The sequence below is a fragment of the Suncus etruscus genome, chromosome 5 (assembly GCF_024139225.1).
Source record: "Suncus etruscus isolate mSunEtr1 chromosome 5, mSunEtr1.pri.cur, whole genome shotgun sequence".
Lineage (NCBI taxonomy): Eukaryota > Metazoa > Chordata > Mammalia > Eulipotyphla > Soricidae > Suncus > Suncus etruscus.
In genome coordinates, this window is record NC_064852.1 from 71,125,798 (window position 1) to 71,146,445 (window position 20,648).

The 20,648-nt window shown below is 40.0% G+C and overlaps 1 protein-coding gene across 1 annotated transcript in view; it reads right to left on the reverse strand.

Moving 5' to 3' along the window:
- Positions 1-2,182: 2,182 nt before the first annotated feature.
- Positions 2,183-20,648, reverse strand: part of LOC126008604 (cytochrome P450 27C1) — a 35,300-nt gene continuing 16,834 nt past the window's right edge. Inside the window, exons 6-9 of the mRNA XM_049772861.1 lie at positions 10,686-10,852; positions 8,944-9,022; positions 6,878-7,081; positions 2,183-2,299 (exon numbers count right to left, since the gene is read on the reverse strand). Of these exons, the coding sequence (XP_049628818.1) occupies positions 2,183-2,299; positions 6,878-7,081; positions 8,944-9,022; positions 10,686-10,852 (567 nt within the window). The remainder of the gene's footprint in view (positions 2,300-6,877; positions 7,082-8,943; positions 9,023-10,685; positions 10,853-20,648) is intronic.

Consider the following 20,648-nt stretch of genomic DNA (forward strand, 5'->3'; position numbering starts at 1 on the left):
ATTTGTCTTGTCAGCAAAATCTTTCTCTCTATTCTGGATTTTGCTGACTACATCTGCATGGAATTTTCACATGTGCTTCTTAGTCTTGTGCATCCTATAAATTGGTTCTTGTGGCTTCATAAATCCATTCTATTTCACAGACATAAACACTTCTGAGCTGAAACTGTGTCCTGCCCACTGCATCCCATCAGGAGTCTCCTATCTGGGTCTAATTGGCCCTTGTCTACTGAGACTAAACAGTGGGCTTCAAATTACCCCCTGACCTGCTTGCATCTGTGCCATCCTCGGAAGAGGCCAGATGTCACTGAAGGGTTGAGTTCTAGAATAAGAACTGGAGTAAGAACTAACTAAAATAAACACTGGATTCTAGAATAAGAGTTCAAGCTGCTTAGTCTCAATGCCTTCAAATGTTTTGTCTCCGGATATAATTTTATCTAGTTTATAAACATTTATATATATTAATTACATATGTACATATGACTTCAAAGGAATCCAATATTTTGTCAGTTAGCAAGATAAAATTTCACATTTAACTGTACAGATTTTTACAAAACTCATTGGAGTAACTGTCACCTCACATAGTCATCAATATTGTTACAGATTTGAACAAATGTGGAATGTAAAATGGATGCTATGTCTAATTGAAAGATTATTTGACAAAATTACTGAAGAGGAAGATTAATGGGATATGTTAGCAGGAAAATGATTTGACGATTAAGGGTGATGCAAAAAGAATTACTGAGTTGGGAATAGATATTTCAGGCATGAGAATGCATAGAGAACATTATAAAAACATTTGTTTTCTTATTAGCAACCATTAGTTAGCACAAAAAGAACTAGAATTTAACATGAGTAACCAAAAGGATCCAGCCTTATATAGCACCAACTGGATCAAATTTCCAGGTTGGATACTTAAAATAGCAATATGAGAGGTGAATATTATTTTATCTGTAGCCTGTCTGTTTACATATTTAATTTAATCTTGAAGTAAAAAATTCTAAAATTACACTATTTCCATGATACGTGTTAAATTCATTTATCTCAACTGAAAGAATGAGTTTTATACCCATATTTTCAGTTTGTGAATATCTATATAGTGTATAAATTCGGCTTGAAAACTTATTATTTGTCTCGAAACTTAATTATTCTTTATTTAATCAATTTTAATCAATGTCTCATTTTTTGTGTGTTTTGGGGTCACAACAAGAAATGCTTAGGGATCACTTCTGGGTCATTATTTATGAATACTCCTGGTAATGCTCAGGAAATCATACGAAATGTGAAAGATTGAACCCAGTTTGGCCGTGTGCAAGGCAAACACCCTCCCCAATGTGCCATCACTCCAGCACCATTTATTTTGCTGTTGTTTGGGGAGGGGTTGGGTCACACCTGATGGTGGTGCTCAGGAGTAGCTCTTGGCAGGCTCACAGGACCATATGGGATGCCGGGATTCAAACTGGGGTCTGTCCTGTGTTGGCCATGTGCAAGGTAAATGCCTTACTGCTGTACTATCATTCTGGTCCCCATCCAGCTCCACTTTTTCATCTTAATGTTATCATTGATTATTTCTTTCAAACAGAAAATAATATTCAATATCTTTAGGCCCAATGATGAAAAAAGGAAGTCCTTATTAGAAAAAAAACAATAAAAAATAATGCCTTATTAATTCTTTAATTTTGAATCGAACTGCAAGATATGGTACCAAGGGTATTGCCATCTCTCATGCTTCTTCCTATAATTACAGTATTACAAAGGCTCTTCACATTAGGAGCAAAAAGTTGGAATTGCCTCCTAACAGGGACTTGATGCAGTATTCAAAAACATATACTTAAATAAAAATCTGCAAGTAATTTTTCCATATTTCCTTGCACAAATGCAAAGGATACTACCAGTAACTGAATATTGAGTGTAGCACAAGAATAGATCAACATAAAACACAGGAGTATTCAGTGCCCTCAGTTCAAAACAATTGCTTCCCCCAAAGAAAAGGCAACTCCAGAATGTATAAGCAAAGCACTATTTTCATATTGCCTTGCATAAAGATTTATATGGTGAATCTGGGTTTAGAAACAAGGCAACCTCTGAAAATGATCCGTGCTTCCACCTCCTCCACCATAATCAATGAACGACACACAAATTCCCAAATCATGTCAGTTCTCTGTCTGGATTTGAAAATCCAGGATCACTTTCTGTTCACAAAACGCACGTGGATGGGCTCCCCTGGTGTCAGAAGCCCGTGGGTTTTTGCATGAACTGCTTTCGTCCAAGAAGATGGTTTGATCTCAAAATATTGAAGCAGCTGAGAGAGAGAGAAAGAGAAAGGACTTGATATTAGGGCAGCAGAAATTTGAAATTTGAAAGCAGCCTTTGCTTGCATCTGTCATAGCCCTGAGCTCTGGGAACCAAGGGTTCAAGAGAGCACACTGATTGCTTCTCATCAGCAGCATGCCAGGCATTCAGACCTGAGGCATTAGATCCTGTACAAGATTCTGTCATGTCCACTGAGCGTGTGAAGCCTTGTGACAAAGACAGTGCTGAAAGTTCAAACGACACATTTCTATTAGTCATTTCAAAAGTCTCACTCTATTGCTTCCATGTGAGGTCTAGACAAGAAGGAATCAAAGGCACCACAAGGAACAAACTGAAGTTCCTGGTTTCTGCTGGGAATCTGCATCCTTCTCAGATACAGCTCTGGGTACAGTTGCAGGAGGAAGTGAGTCATCCTAAACAATTCCTCTTCGGCTGATCTTCATTTAATCATTCCTGAGTTGTACCTTTGATTCCAGATCTCATGAAACTGATTTAGGGAATTACAAGGAACATGCTGCTAGGGCCTCTAGAGAGAGAGAACAGTTCCTGGAGGAGGGGATTCCTGGCCTTGCTCTGCTGCCCCTGGTATCCATGTATAAAGTTCAACCATAGCATCAGTGTCAAGAAAAATACATTGTCATATGTTATCCAAGTTATCCCACTTTGCCTGGCTCCTTCTCCAGGAGGCAGGCGGCCTGTTTATATGTCCTCTGGATTGACAGGAGATGGGGGTGCCAGGCCAGGGTTCAGAACTAAAATGAAGACAGACACTAATCCATTTGTGTGTCATTGATAAGAGTCAAGCTTGCATTCAGGCAGCTCAAAGATGTTCTGTCAACAAGATGGATTCATTTAAAACTTCTCACCTCTGACCTTTTGTTCTGACAGAACTGCCTGACCCATCCAATGTGAGGGAAGAATTCACATGAAGGGCTCATAATGTCCAAGTCAACACATCACACTTTTCCCCTTTCTAAAGAGAGGGCACATGTTTACTATGAAAAATAATTAAATACACAGAGACCTACAAGGAATAAATAAAATCCCTCTTCCACCTCAGTTCTCCACTTCTCAAGAACTAGGATGAATCTTGTTCTTTCTCTGTGCAAGACAAAGAACTCATTCCTGAGTTGAAAGAAATGCATCCAACACCGGGCCTCAGAAGCTGTGGTTTCCCTGCCCTGCAGCCACTGTTGTGTTTGCTGTTGCAGTTTCCGTGGGGTTAAAAAACATTGTTTCAGGGTCTAGAGTGATAGTACAGTGGAGATGGTGTTTACTTAGCACATGACCAATGTGCAGCACCTTGGAGTGTGCCCAACCCCCCCCCCCAAAAAAAAACTGGTTAAGAAAAACCTTTGCAAAAAATAAGAGAAAAACCTTTGCATTTGGGAAGCCTGAAATCAATCTTATAATGGCGTTTACTGAGCACTACTAGGAGAAAGTCCCAAGTACTAAGTTTAGACAAAGTCTTGAACACTTATTTGGTGCCAATATATTTGCATTTCTACCTGTCTAGATTTGGCTTACCTACTTTTCATTTAGGGTATTTGTAGGTTTGGGAGTTTGGAGGGGGGGACGGGACACAATAAGGTAGGTTTTTTTTGTTTGTTTGTTTTGTTTTGTTTTTGGAATAAGGGACACAATAAGTTTTTCTGGGGGCTTATTTCATCCTCTCTCCTCAAGAGGAAACCTGTCTGGGATTTCTTTGATCCAAAGATTAAACCAGAGACATCCTCAAACGAGGTAAACATCTTGACCATGTGCTATCTCTTCAGCCCTAGGATACTTGCCTTCATTTTTTGTTTGTTGGTTGGTTGGTTGGTTGGTGTTTATTTGTTTTTGGACCTGGTCTCTGCTGCTGCCTTCTAGAACTGGCTTAGGGGCCAAAGGCTAGCAGATACCTGCCTTTGTTAATAAATCACTTTTCCTTTTTCCTATGATCCTTTCCAGACTTTGAACTGTAAGGTTATACAAGTCTAATAATAAATGTGAGTCTTCCTTTTTCTGTTCTCTATTATCTATAATGATTCATTGAAAGGCTGATAAAACTTGCCAATAAAAGAAATTGTTTTAATCTAGAATAGTTGGAGGAAGTTGATCTTTTTTAACCACTAACTCAATAAATTCAATATCTGAGATATCTTTCAAGTCAATTTAGTGGAGTAATGTTCTTCTAGAAAATTATACATTTGATTTAAGACTTCAAATTTATAAGCTGAAAGTCATCAGTGGTATTTTCTTGATTAAAAAATAATCATCCATTTCATTTGCAGCACATGTCTTCATTCACCTTTCTGGTATTGCTTGTCTTTGTTCTAAATTTTTTTTTCTTGGTGATTATAAATAATGATTTCTTTTATAGCATACTTAATTAGAAATGAGAACTCTGGGGCCAGAGAGATAGCACAGCAGTAGAGCTTTTGACTTGCACACAGCCAACCCAGGAGAGACTGTAGTTCAATTCCTAGCATCCCATATGGTTCCCCAAGCCTGCCAGGGGTATGTCTGAGCACAGAGCCAGGAGTAACCTCTCAGCGCCACTGCCAGGTATGCGCCAAAACAAAACAAAACAAAAATGAGAACTCAAAGCAAAAACATCAGCAGGAACATTCACAGATTAATAGAAGTTCTTATCACCATAGTCACTCACCCAATTTCTTTTTGTGTATTTTGGTGCCACACCCTAAAATGCTCAGGAATCATTCCTGGTTCCTTCATCATGGATCACTCCCAATAGGCTGGGGCGTGAGGGTGAGGGGGGAGACCAAATGGGATGCCTAAAGTCAAACCTGAGTTGGCCATGTTGTGCAAGGTAAGCACCCTACCCATTGTACTATCATTCTGACCCCTCATCCAATTTCTGACTGTCTTCCAACTCCACTGTCTGCTGGCCCTTTCTGTTTGGTGAAATCTATAGTGCAGAAGCAGCCAGTCAAAATAGAGAGGAAATGGTCCCTGCCTGTTCTCTGGTTACAAAACATTCAAAAACATTTTATCTACCTACCTATCTCTCTAGCTGTCTGTGTTACCATCTATTGTCTCGCCCTAAAAGCACTCCCTGAAGAAGATACTTAGGACAGGTGGCCAATAAACTACTGCTTCTACTTCTGCACCAATTCTGCAGTTTATTTTTAATTCTACACACGCACAAAAAAAAGGCAGCTATTTGGCTATGTATAGATTAGAAAATAGGCCCTGAGAAGCCTAGAAACCTTCCTGGGATCTCAATGCCAGGAACTGGTAGAGCCAAATCAGAGTCCATTTGTCCAGGGTCTCACCAGTTCCAGCATGGGCAGCAACACCCTCAACCCTGCCAGTTCCAGTCACAACATAAGAAGGTCAGTTACTTGATACACCCGTGAGCCTCCTGGTTCACCTCCCTTCCCCGGATGCTGTCCACCCCCCACTTCCGCCCTGCACAGTAGCCTCTGCTCTCTAGTCTCAGGTCCTTCTCTTTCCCACCTAGAATCTCTGTATCCCCCTTTTCCACCCCACTATAATGACAAGCCTTCCCTAACTCTCCAATGCCTTCTCCTATAAAAGTATCAGCCCTTCATTGTCTAAGGAAAAAAAAATATCAAGTGCTCATATTATGCTCTACACTGCCACCATGACTATGACAAGTGTCTTTGATTTTGTTTTGGGGGCACACCCAGCAGTGCTTCAAGGGTTACTCCTGGCTCTGCACTAAGGTATCACTCCTGATAGTGCTTGAAGGATCATATGGGATGCTGGGTATCAAACTCAGGTTAGCCAACAAGGCAAATGCCCTACTCACTATACTATCACAATAGATCCATATGCTACTCCATTTTCTCAATAATGTTGGTTTGAGATTTTGCAACTATTGACCTCAAGAATAAGAAAGCTAAGGGGGGTTGGCCACACTAAGGTAACAGCAGTCTTTTCAAAGGCTACATGATAGAATTTTCTCTATCCTATACTGCATCCTGCATGCCATATCATTTTGATACATTTCTCTTTAGTTATTTTCACAGGAGTGTTCACAATCAAAACCAACTCTGATATTTGTAGCTTAAATGAACTTGAGGATCACTGCACTATCTGTGTAGCTTATTTATGGAAACACAGATGTGCTAGGTTTTGAGGGGTTATTGAGGAGATGGTTGATATTTGGGGGAAGCCTGCAGCTGTTTTGTTTTGTTTTGGAGCCACACCCAATAATGCTCATGGGCTATTACTGGCTCTGTACACAGGAATCACTCCCAGTGGTGCTCGGGGAATATATGGAATATTGGAGATCATACCCAGGTCAGCCACATATAAGGTCTGAATCCTTGGGCCCTGTTGCTCCCCACACCATCACAGCAGTTCTCCATACATCCCTCCGATTTCTCAAGTCCCCATTCTCTTTAAGAATTAAAGAAAGAAAGCATAGCAAGTAGTTATGGGGACTCAAGGTGGCTACTGCAGGGGAATAGCTTAGAAAATAGCTTAAAATAGAAAAACCAATTTAATGCCAAACTTTGGCTTATGAGGTTTTCAAATCACATTACTTTTTTTAAAGTAGACAGTAAACAGGCCAGGCCTAAGACTAGTGCTGTACCTGGATGATAACAAGGTGGATCTCCAGTTCTGCAATTCTCTTCCCAATGCAGCTTCGAACCCCATAGCCAAAGGGGATGGATCCAAAATTATCGACTCTGTCCAACTTTCCTTTCCGAAGCCAGCGCTCAGGCCGGAACTCCTTAGCCTGAGGGAAGTTGTCTTCCTCATAGGAAGTAGCATAGTGGCAAAGGGCCAGCTGGGTCTAAGGAAACCATTGTCAACACAAACGGAATTAAGAATGAGATCGATCATTTAAACCACAACTGAACAGAACATTTCCTGGAGCCATAAAGAAAGACCTTGAGGTTCAAGAATGAACATGACTAGAGCTTGTAGTTGGTCTCATGACAGTATGCTTCAATGGTGGAGACACACTGCATCTCTTAGGCCAGTTGTCGGCAAGCCGCAGCTCGCGAGCCACATGCGGCTCTTTACACCTTTTAATGCGGCTCTTCTGTGTGCCGGGCAGCCCCTCCAGGAGTCAGGACTCTGCTCCTAGCCTCTGTCAGTGCTCGCCCTGTGTGCAGCCCGGGCGGCCGGCTCCACACAGCTCTGATCAGAACCAAGGCCAATGTTCACATTAGTGTTTGTGACTTTGTCAGTCATTGTTAGGATGTAATTTTCTCTACATTGTAAGGAAAATTTGACAGACTTTAATGTTATCGATAAATAATATCGTTCTAAAGTTTTTGTTTTATTAGTTGTGCTATTTGTATCCTCCCGGCCTATGTGGATACTTTTTATTCTCAATAAAAACTTATTGAAACTAAAAACAGTGTACCATCCTATGTATTTTCGGTTTTAAAAATGTGGCTCTCAAAATAAATTTCAATCGTGGTTTTGGCGAGATTTGGCTCAGTTGAAAAAAAAGTTGCCCACCACTGTCTTAGGCCAAGGAAATTTTCTTTCTAATTTTCCCAATACTTACTGTGCCTATGCAAAACGACAACAACAACAAAAACTTGCCACACAAACCCCCCCTTCTTTTTTTATTTTTTTCTTTCAAATTTATATTTATAGCTTCTAAACAGGGGCTTCCACTTGCTTTCTTTTTGTTGTTGTTTTGTTTGCTTTTTGTTTTTGTTTGTTTGGGGGGCCACATTCGTTTGACGCTCAGGGGTTACTCCTGGCCATGCGCTCAGAAATCGCTCCTGGCTCGGGGGAAACATATGGGACGCCAGAGGATCAAACCGCTGTCCTTCCTAGGCTAGCTTGCAAGGCAGACGCCTTACCTCTAGCGCCACAGCTTTTGCCCTGCTTTTTGTTTTTTAAGAGAACCATAGAATATGAATCATCTTGTTCTGCCACATATTTCTATGACTTCCTACAAATTGAGAAAAAATAGTGGATGGTACCAGGGCAAAACAATCTCATGAGCATTGAGTGGAAATAAAAAATAATCAGACCTAAATACCCAACCCAAAGTCAACAACAATAGTATCAAGAGACCCAAACTACAACAAGCTAAACACAAAAGGGACCTTTTGGACTAGCAGTCCATGTGGCTAAAAGTGGGGGTATTCGATGCATGCTGGGAACAGTGGCAGAGGAGGTCAACAATGTTGGTGGTGGGAATAGACCTACCTAATTCACTGTCACTCTGTACTTTAAATATAACTGTGAAAGACTTGTAATTCAAAAAAAGAAATAATAAAGCAAATTTAAAAAATTAAAAACAAACAAATAAAAAAAAAAAAAAAAACAAAGAAGAGGCAAAGGCTCTTCTTGGACAGTTCTCCCAGTCATAGATGCTTCTGCTTCTGGCCACAAGGGCCAAGCCACAGAGAACGCAGCAGGAATTCACACCCTGCTAAAACTCATTCAGGAAGGAAACTTCTATTTCCACAGAGCCTCCTGGTAGAGGCAGGGGAAGCAGCCTGAGAGCAATGAGATCACAGAGTTTACCTCCTTACTCCGGAAGCTTATCTTTGCCAGAAAATATTCAGAGAAAAGGGAAAATCCCTGGACAGTTGTTCAAAACAAAGACATCCTACATAAACAGTAGGTTTCCAATGCAACTGCCACCAGAATCTCCCAATCTTTTTCTACAACCATCAGACTCACGCCTTTAGGAATCAGATATCCGCCAACAACCAGGTCCTCCTGGGTGACCCGGCCATTACCAGGAAGTACAGGAAACAATCTGTAAGGAAGCCAATGGGAGAATGGGATTGAGAGGATGTGTGGTAACATTTCAAATATTTTCCTAAACATATATATGGCCTCGATCTATATGGCCTTTTCCACTTCCCAGAAACTAATGCATGGTAGGTACCATTTCAATGATAAATCTTATGAGAACCTCCTTAGTGACTGCCTAGATTTGCCTGCAAGCATTCTAAGAAATGTGTATGCTCGTGTATTTGCAGGGAATAAATGAAAGTTTCTGAAATCGACAACCTTATTAGAAAGGAATGGTTCATAGAACTCAAAGTTCTTGGAAATTCATTTTTAGAAATGCTTTTGGATTGTTTCAGAAGTGATCTCAAGACAACTTAGAATAAAAAATTTAATTGACAGAGGCCAGAAAGACAGTACAGTGGGTAGGGTGCTTGCCTTGTAGACTCTTAGACAAGGTTTGATCCCTGGTGCCCCGTATATTCCCCCTAGCACAGCTGAAGTAATTCCTGAAAATTGCCAGGTGTGAATTCAAAACAAAATAAATTTAATTGACAATGTCACACCACAATCTGTTACTTTTTAAAGACCAGGCATCATGCTTACAATTGGGGATGCAATACAAATTGAAATATGATTATCTATTCGAGTTCAAAATAATTATTTCATACATAAATACCAATTTTATTGTCATTTTCTCTTTGTCATGGAGATTCCTCCACAGGGAAACAAAAGAAGGACATTTACTGGTCACCAGACCCACCTAAGTAGACTGTGTCCTTTACATTTCAGCTTTTTCCTTACCTTTAAACCCATTAGGCAGCAAGAGTGCTTCATCTCCAACTCAACGCAGATACTAACACAGAACCATGGTATTTTGTAAACAGGTCCAAAAATTAACCAAATTACTGACAAATTGATCTATCAGATCAATCCTGTTTAACTTCCTCTCCAGGAGAAAAAAACCAACAACCTGGGAGCACTAATCCAGGAGGATTGAAGGAATCCTGATGAGTTGACTGACTACAATAGGCCTGAAGTTAGAGGATGAATTTCCAGACCTTTTAAAGAACAGTTACTATGTCACACTGACACATAGAATAACCTTCCTGCAATTCGTATAGGGGCAGAGAGACACTAAATTATAATTATCTCCTTCCAAAATGTGACTGTCACTGAGGACAGTTGAAAGGATTTTTTTTTTTGGGGGGGGTAATTTTTTTGTGTGTGTGTATTTTTTATTTTTTTGTTTTGGGGTGATTTATTTTTTTTTTGTATTTTTTATTTTTTTGGTTTTGGGTGATTTTTTTGTATTTTTTATTTTTTTGTTTTTGGGTGATTTTTTTTTGTATTTTTTATTTTTTGAAGGGTTTTTTTTAGGATCTAGTTTTTAAGTTGAAAACACAATCCTGATCATTTTCTTTATTTATCTTTATTTTACTCTTGTTGTTTATGGCTACACCCAATGGTTCTTAGGTTAACTCCTGCCTATAAGTTCAGGAATTTCATCTGATGGGCCCAGAAGTTACATCATGGGGTGCTAAATATTGAACCTGAGTCAGCAGTGTACAAAACAACCATTGTATCCACTATACTATCATTCTAATCCTAATCCTAATTTTTAAAAAATGAAATAAAAAAAGAAAAGAAAACTGAGACAAAAAATATGGACTTTAATAAGACTTTACCTCAAAGTTTCCTTAAGCAGAGCTCTGACCAGTGGGACTTTGGGGACATCTGCTGCTGTTGGAATATGTCTTTTCCCCAAATTCTTCACTATCTCCTGGTACACAGTCTGCTGCACTTCTGGGTGTCTTGCAAGAAGATACACTGTCCAGGACAAGGTGAAAGATGTCTAATGAAGCAGACATGGTTAGAGACGTGGTTAGAGAAACGAAGGTTTCCAATCTCAATTCCAGCAAATATGATGCCCAGAAGATACAGCACAGGTGTGACCATAGTAATCCAAGTCTATAATGGCACTTTTGTTTGTTTGTTTGTTTTTGGTCCACACCTGCTAGCACTCAGGGATTGCTCCTGGCTCTGCACTCAGAATTGCTCCTGGCAGGCTCAGGGGACCATACAGAATGCAGATTCAGTTGGATGCAAATAAGCACCCTACCTGCTGTTCTATTGCTTTTAGCCCCAATAGTGGTACTATCTATCTTACTAAACCAAAACTTATTTTCATTAGAAATAAACAACCATTTTTTGGCACAAACTGTTAATTATATGATTTAGTTGCTCTTTCATAAAGAGTAACAGGAAAAACTAATTTGAAATGTGTCAAATCACTTAAAGGTTCTCTTCCTCTATTCAAAGGAGAACTAAGTCAGCAGTCAAATCCCAGGGTGTCTGGTTAGGCCTGGAGGCTATGCCTGAATTTCCCCAGGATCTTTGCAAGATTTACTCAGTTTTTGCTAGACAGAGCCTGAGGCTGTCCCTCACTAAGAGCAGTCTTCGGAATCCCACAGACTTTTTGTCTAGACTTAGTTGGCTGATCTAACCAAAGGGTGTTGAAGGATTATTTGTTAAATGTTTATTATTGCTATCCACCAAAGTAACAAAAAGGACTAGCTCACCTGTACAAAAAAAAATTACCTTGTTTTGTTTGGGACCACACCCTGTGATGCTCAGGGGTATTTTTGGCACTGCATGCAGGAATCATTTCTGACTGCCACAGGAAACCATATAGGATGTTGGGAATCAAATCTGGGTCTACTATATGCAAGGCAAGTGCCTGACATGCTATACTATGATTCTAGCCCCAGCAATGTCATTCATTTTTATACCACTTCTCAGACTAAAAACTTTATTTATGGTTATTGAAAATAATTTTCTTTGCTTCTGGCCTGTGGAGGCTCCGCCCTGCTGTGCCTTTGTTCACTCTGAGGACTTCAAGGGAAACTTTTTTCGCGCCTGTCTGCCTGTGTTTCTGAATCCCTGAAGGTTTCCTCAGAGGCCTAGGGAGCGCACCCCAAAAAAACTGCATTTTGAAGCTGCACAGTAAGTACATTCTGGCTGCAGGGGTTGCTGTCCAATAAGCTGAGGTCTCTGGCCTGTGGAGGCGCCGCCCTGCTGTGCCTTTGTTCACTCTGAGAACTGTCAAGAAGAGGCAGCAGAGGAGCACGGCCGAGCACTCTTTCTAACCAATGAACCCCACCACAACATGCAGGAAAAACCACACTACAAGCGTGACAATGGGGAAACCTCGCATGCAAACACCATCCACAGAGAATGAAGATGAAAACTTGGATGATCTAATAAATTCCAACCACCTGATTAACCTCTCAGATAAGGAGTTTAGAATAGAAATATGGATGATGTTCGTAGAACTCAAAAAAAGCATAGATCAATCTGAACAGAACACAAAACAGAAATCAGAAAACTCCAAACTGAAATAACAGATCTGAAAAACACGCTTGATCAACTGAAAACCTCAATGGATAGCCTCACCAACAGAGTATCAGCAGCTGAGGAGAGAATCGGAGTACTGAAAGATGTGATGCAGAAAAACTAAACACAACAGAAGAAATTGGAAAAGAACCTTAAGACAAACGAACAGGCAATGGAAAAAGTACTCAAGGAATGAAAACAGATGAAAATAGAAGTCTTTGATAAACTCAACAGAAACAACATAAGAATCATTGGAGTCCCAGAAACCCAGAAGGAGATCTCCAGGAAGAATCAACTATCAAATACATCATCAAAGAGATACTCCCAGAGTTAAAGACTACATACAATCAAATCCTGCATGCCCGAAGAGCTAAAAGAGACCCAAAGAAAAACACCCCAAGATATATCCTCGTTACAATGACAAATCCCATAGATAGAGATAGAATACTGAAAGCAGCAAGATCAAAAAGGGAAATTACATTCAAAGGAGGATCCCTAAGACTTACAGCAGACATGTCACAAGAAATTCTCAAGGCCAGAAGACGGTGGTGAGATATTGTGACAAGACTGAATAAATGGGTGCCTCACCGAGAATACTGGACTCAGCTCGACACACATTCAGGTTTGAAGGAAGAATACATAGCTTCATGAATAAACAACATCTCAGAAACTTCAAAGATGAAAAAACAGCCTTAAAGGAAAAACTGACAGGTCTACTCTAAGACAAGAGAGACCAACAAACACAGCAAACTTATCTCAAAGATGACATTAAATCCTATGATAATCATCTCCCTCAATGTCAATAGACTGAATTCACCAATTAAAAGACACAGAGTGGCAAAATGGGTCAAAAAGATGAATCCAACCTTCTGCTGCCTACAAGAAACACATCTGAATAGTCAGAACAAACATAGACTCAAAATCAAAGGCTGGAGTAAAATCATCCAAGCAAACAACACCCTCAAAAAAGCTGGGGTGGCCATATTAATATCTGATGACACCAACTTTATACTCAGAAAAGTGGTAAGGGACAAAGATGGACACTGTGTACTAATCAAGGGTTATGTGCAACAGGAAGAAATCAGACTATTAAACATATATGCACCAGCAAATTATCTAATACAATTACTGATGAATCTGAAAGAAGAAATCAATAATAACACAATAATTGTGGGAGACCTCAACATGGCCCTATCAACACTTGATAGGTCAACCAGATTGAAACCCAACAAAAACATACTAGCCCTGAAAAGAGTTATGGAAGAAAGAGGACTAGTAGATATATACGGGACACTTCATCCCAAAAAACCTGGATACACATTCTTTTCCAATGTACATAGGTCATTCTCCAGAATAGACTACATGCTGACACATAAAATATACCTCCATAAAATCAAGAGGATAGAAATCTTGCAGGCTACCTTTGCTGACCACGAGGCTCTGAAATTAGATGTAAACTACATAACCACACAGAAGAAAAACTTTAACAATTGGAAATTAAACACCCTGCTACTGTACTACAAAGCAATAGTTATCAAAACAACATGGTATTGGAATAAAGACAGACCCTCAGATCAGTGGAATAGGCTTGAGTTCTCAGACATTGTCCTCCAGATATACAATTACCTAATTTTTGACAAAGGAGCAAGAAATCCTAAGTGGAGCAGGGAAAATCTCTTCAACAAATGGTGCTGGTAGAACTGGTTAGCCACTTGCAAAAAAGCGAACATAGACCCCCAGTTAACATCATGTATGAAGTAAAATCCAAATGGATTAAAGACCTTGATATCAGACCTGATACCATATGGTATATAGAACAACACGTCGGTAAAACACTCCATGACATTGAGACTAAAGGCATCTTCAAGGAGGAAACTGCACTTTCCAAAAAGTGGAAGCAGAGGTCAACAGATGGGAATACATTAAGCTGAGAAGCTTCTGCACCTCAAAAGAAATAGTGCCCAGGATACAAGAGCCACCCACTGAGTGGGAGAAGCAATTCACCCAACACCCATCAGATAAGGGGCTAATATCCAAAATATACAGGGAACTGACAGAACTTTACAAGAAAAAAAAATCTAATCCCATTAAAAAATGTGGAGAAGAAATGAACAGACACTTTGATAAAAAAAAAGAAAAGAAAGAAATACAAATGGCCAAAATGCACATGAAAAATGCTCCTCGTCACTAATCATCAGGGAGATGCAAATCAAAACAACGATGAGATACCACCTCACACCACAGAGATTGGCACACATCACAAAGAATGAGAACAATCAGTGCTGGTGGGGATGTGGAGAGAAAGGAACTCTTATCCACTGATGGTGGGAATGCCGTCTAGTCCAACCTCTATGGAAAGCAATATGGACATTCCTCCAAAAACTGGAAATTGAGCTCCCATTCAACCCAGCTATTCCACTCCTAGGGATATACCCTAAGAATACAAGAATACAATACAAAAACCCCTTCCTCATACCTATATTTATTGCAGCACTATTCACAATAGTCAGGCTCTGGAAAAAATCAAGATGCCCTTCAACAGACGAATGGCTAAAGAAACTATGGTAAATATACACAATGGAATATTATGCAGCCATCAGGAGAAATGAAGTCATGAAATTTTCCTATACATAGATGTACAGGGAATCTATCATGCTGAGTGAAATAAGTCAGAGGAAGAGATAGAGACGCAGAATAGTCTCACTCATCTATGGTTTTTGTTTGTTTGTTTGTTTGTTTTGGGCCACACCAGGCGGTACTCAGGGGTTATTCCTGGCTGTCTGCTCAGAAATAGCTCCTGGCAGGCACAGGGGACCATATGGGACACCGGGATTCGAACCAACCACCTTAGGTCCTGGATTGGCTGCTTGCAAGGCAAACACCGCTGTGCTATCTCTATGGGCCCTCATCTATGGGTTTTAAGAAAAATAAAAGTCATTTTTGTAACAATCCTCAGAGACAATGAGAGGAGGGCTGGAATACCAGCTCACTTTATGAAGCTCACCACAAAGAATGGTGAGTGCAGCTATAGAAATAACTACACAGAGAACTACCATAATCATGTGAATGAATGAGGGAACTGGAAAGCCTGTCTGGAATACAGATGGGGGTGGGGTGGGATGGAGGGAGATTTGGGACATTGGTGGTGAGAATGTTGCACTGGTGAAGGGGGTGTTCTTTACATGACTGAAACCTAATCACAATCATTTATGTAATGAAGATGTTTAAATAAAGAAAAAATGGGAAAAAAAGAAAAAGATGAAAAAAATAATTTTCTTTGTATTCCTTTAGACTCTAAAGTTTAGAGTCTAGACTTAAAATCAGTAGTATTGTCTATGTGGCTATATTTTATTTATAAGCAAGAACATTTTATAGCTTAAATGTCCTTTTATTAATCTAAAAGAAAATTAACATAAGTAGGGGTCAGTGAGGTGGCGCTAGAAATAAGGTGTCTACCTTGCAAGCGCTAGTCAAGGAAGGACCGCGGTTCGATCCCCTGGCGTTCCATATGGTCCCCCCAAGCCAGGGGCAATTTCTGAGCGCTTAGCCAGAAGTAACCCCTGAGCATCAAACGAGTGTGGCCGAAAAAAATTAACATAAGTAAATCATATTGACATCTTTCCCTGTAAGAGATATTATATTACTCTTCAAGACAGTGGGGGTGTAGCACCAGTGGTGCTCAGGGTTTACTCCTAGCTCTGTGTTCACAGGTCACTCTTGGCAGTGCTATAGACTAAGCTGGGGTCACATGCAAGACCAAGTCTTTAACCCATGTAATGTCTATGTTTCTTAGAGGCAAATTCTTTTTTTTTAATATAAATCTTTATTTAAGCACCATGATTACAAACATATTTGTAGTTGGGGTTGAGTTATAAACAGAATACCCCCTTCACCAGTGCAACATTCCCACTACCATTGCCCTCCTCTCCTCCCCTACACCAGCCTGTATTCACGACAGGCATTCTACTTTTTTGATTCTTTAACATTGTCATGCTAGCTGTTAGTGTAATAATATATCATATCTTCCTCTTTTCAGTTCAGAAAGGAAATAATTTACATGCTTCTGATTAAGAGAATTCAAATTCTCTATTAAATCAGCTTTGGAGAAAAATTGCAGTGCAAGGGAACAAACTCAGGATGTCATCATGTTAGGCATGTTAGGCCATATTCCCAGCCTAGCATCATATTTTATTGACGAAAATAATGTTCTTACATACAAAGGGATAAGATTCAGTAATAAAAGAGCATAAACTCCTGGACACTAACAAAATCGACACATCTAAAAATCATCTCACTGAGTAAAAGAACACAGACACCATAATTTTATTTATTCCACCTTCTAGAAGATAAAAACAGATATACAGTGTATGTAAATATTTTGGGGGATTACTATGTTACTCACCCTAAACTGATTGGTGATTGTGCCCTACCCTAGGGTGTGACCTGGCATTCTGCCCCCACCCTAGGGTAGTACCTGATTCTGCTTCCACCGTTGGTTGGTATCTGATCCCACCATTGGGTGGTAACTGACTCTGGGGGATAAAAACAAGGGTCTGTGGAAGGCCGAGGCTTTTTTGCTGGAACTGAAGCTGAGTCTTTGGACTTCAGTCTTGTCCACCGAATAAAGCAAATATTTCCACGAGCCTGACTGTCTGCGAGCTGTTTACCCGCTGTTTCACCTCAGAACTGTCGGCTAGATAGGGTGGCAGACGCGTGCTCCGAGCTGGAAGGGAAAGACCTCATCCTCCATCCTCCATCAGTCAACCTCTTCAGGGGCTGACTTGCAGCAATACAGTATTAGAAAGTAGGTCAGAGGTTGGCTAGAGAAGTGATATCAGAGGATGGACTGAAATGAGGACATTTTGGGAGTGGCATAAATGTTCAGGATCTTGTGTGTGTCTTAGTTATTTCATAAATGGTTATATTGCCAACAGCCTATTTAAATGTAGCACTTGAGTAGATGCAGTTTATTGTCATAAATTACACTGCAATACAGTTTGTTTTATTTTTATTTTTTTATTTTATTTTATTTTATTGCTATTGCTATTGTTATTGTTGTGAGGTCAGTGGCACCCAGGACCACTCCTGGCTGTCCTTTGGAGGGCTTGCAGTGACAAGGATTGGACTCAATACATAGGACATAGCAGGCATGTTTTCTAACACTTAAGTTGCACCCCCAGTTCCTACAGTTGCTTTTACTTAAATGAGCATGACTTTTTAAGAATAGTCTTACTCGGGGCCAGAGAGATAGCATGGAGGTAAGGTGTTTGCCTTTCATGCAGAAGGTCATCGGTTCAAATCCCGGCATCCCATATGGTCCCCGAAGCCTGCCAGGAGCGATTTCTGAGTGTAAAGCCAGGAGTAAGCCCTGAGCACCGCGGGGTGTGACCCAAAAACCAAAAATAAAACATAAAAATAAATAAATAAATAAAAAGAATAGTCTTACCCAACACTTAAAACATGAGATTTAAACTGAAACCACCAAACTTTAATTCGCCTGCCAAAGTGACAGGCAAGAAATGGGGGGGGTTGGTTGGGAGGGAGGAGAAGATGGAGTATGATAGGAGTTGACATGGGTGGTGGCATTGGTGTTGAAATATTATATGCCTAAAACTCAACTATCACTAACTTTGTAAACCATAGTTCTTTAATTAAATAAAATATTTAAATAACAATTAAAATGTCCATCGCTGGGGCCAGAGAGATAGCACAGTGGTAGGGTGTTTGCCTTGCAAGTGACAGACCTAGGACCAAAGGTGATTCAAATCCCAGCATCCCATATGGTCCCCTATGCCTGCCAGGAGCGATTTCTAAGCAGAGAGCCAGAAGTAACCCCTGAGAGCCGCCGAGTGTGTCCCAAAAATCAATCAATCAATAAATAAATAAATAAATAAATTTCATCTCCAAGAAAAAAATGATTGAGTCTCCTAATGCTCTCTCTTCCCTGGTTCTTTGTCAGATCTGGTCCCTTTGTATTCTCTTTGTTACCAGCAGGGGGCCAGAGGCAAATGCATTCAAACCAGTGTAAAGTTAAGACTGTTCATTCAATCAAACATTGCTGCATCACTATGAGCAAAACCTCATTGTCATACTCACATTGTAAATCTTCATTGACTGTACTGATTTCATTACTTAGTTGGTATTTTTTACATGCTTTTTGTTTTACTTTCGTAAAAGATCCATAAAATGTTTACTTTGTGCAACAATACCGGATATTTGAACACTATTGTGACCTTATTACCTAAATTACATTAACACAATTTTTTTAATTTTAAAGAACAATTGGGGATGGAGCTGAAGCAATAGTACAGATGGTAGGATATTTGTCTTGCATGTAGCTGACGAGTGTGTGATCGATTCCCAGCATCCCATATTGACCTGAAAGCCTGCCAGAAAAAATTCCTGAGTGCAGAACCAGAAGTAAGCCCTGAACACCACTGGGTGTAGTAACCCAACCACAAAATTTGAATAAATAAAAATTTAACAATAAATAACAGGAGCTGGAGAGATAGTATAGTAGGTAGACCAACTTGCCTTATACTTAGCTGACCCAGATTCCATCCCTGGTACAATATTTGGTCCCCTGAGCTCCACCAGGAGTGATTTCTGAGTGCAGATCCATGAGTAAGGTATGAATACAGAGAGATATAGTCCAAAAACCGAAATAAAATAAAAGCAACAGCTAATAGACAAGTGCCACACACTTCAGTTATCACAAAATTCTTGAAATGACATACATTTTACTCTTAAATAGAACATGCTTACATAAAGTGAAAAAAGAATAAGACATTTATACTGTTTTTTTTTTTACATATTTAAGTGATATAATAAAAATTCTAGGTGAGGGAAGAAGTAGCTCAGTGGTCACAGTACAGGCCTTGCATGCACAGAGACCTGAGTTGAACCCCGGCACTGCATCCCTGCCTGGTGACACCCAGCATTTCAGGGCACAAGCCTGAATATTGAAATGTCAGCCTCAATTGATTGAGAATCCCTTGGAGTGGCCCTCAGAGCACTACTTGGGAGGTCAAAAAAATAATAGGCCAAACCCTGAAACTTTTCCCTCTTTTCTATAAAGTATACAGGGGTAGAAGGGGGTGCAGTTTAAAGGTTGGAGTTTATACCATCATGCACTAACTTCTGGGCCTCAATCCCTAAACCTACTAGCCTCCTAAGCATGGCCATGTTTAGTTCTGATGATCCCAGCATTCCTTTGGAGGTCCCCCAACCCCTGCAAAAGAAGACCTATGCCCTAAGAACAAAATATTTACTATGTGCCAGATGTGATAGTACAGCACATAGGAAATTTGTCTTGCACACGGCTAACCCAGGTTTGATCCCTGGCATCCCATATGATCCTAGGGCACCACTAAAAATAATTCTGAGTACAGAGCCAGGAGTAATCCCTGAGCATTGCTGAGTGTGAGCCCCCACCAAAAAAGAAAACACTTACATAAAATTATAAATCTTTGAGGTTGAGGTGACAAGCTTTCTTGTTTAGTTTCCCACCTATTAAGTAAAGAAAATAACACCTAACTCAGAGGGTGCTAGGAGAAGAGGTGAGGTTATGTCAGTGTTGAGGAAACTGTTAGTGCTGGGAAAAACCATGAATACACTCAACTGGCTTTGCTTCCACCAATTACTGAAAGTCTGGCCTCTTGCCCCCCCCCCCTCCATTTCACAGCTTGCTTTTAGAAATTTTTCTCATATTTATTAAAAAAAATAAGTGGCATGCAACAACATATAAGTGAAAGGTACACGGCATGATGTAAATCAGATAATTTACAGTTAGAGTGAATCAGATTGTCACAATAGGCCCAGCTAACATCCACCATAGAAGTAAAGAAAATATATTTTACAATGAGTATTCCTAGATTTGTTCTTAATAACTTTCCTGTATCCCACACAGCAGCGCTAGCTCTAGTCATCATGTGGTATATACATCATCCCTAGTACTTATTGTTTTTAGAACTGAAGTGGTACCTAGGGGCCAGAGCAATAGCACAGCTTTTTAAATGCATGTGGCAGACCCAGGATGAACCCAGGTTCAATCCCTGGTATCCCGTAGGGTCCCTTGAGCCTGCCAGTAGCTATTTCTGAGCACAGAGCCATAAGTGACCCCTGAGCACAGCAGGGTATGGCCCCATAATCGAAATAAATAAATAAATAAATAAATGTTTTTTTTTAAAAAAAAAAAGTGGCACCTTCATTACATACCCTCCTCTCTCTGCTCTAACTCAGGTAATCACACGGTC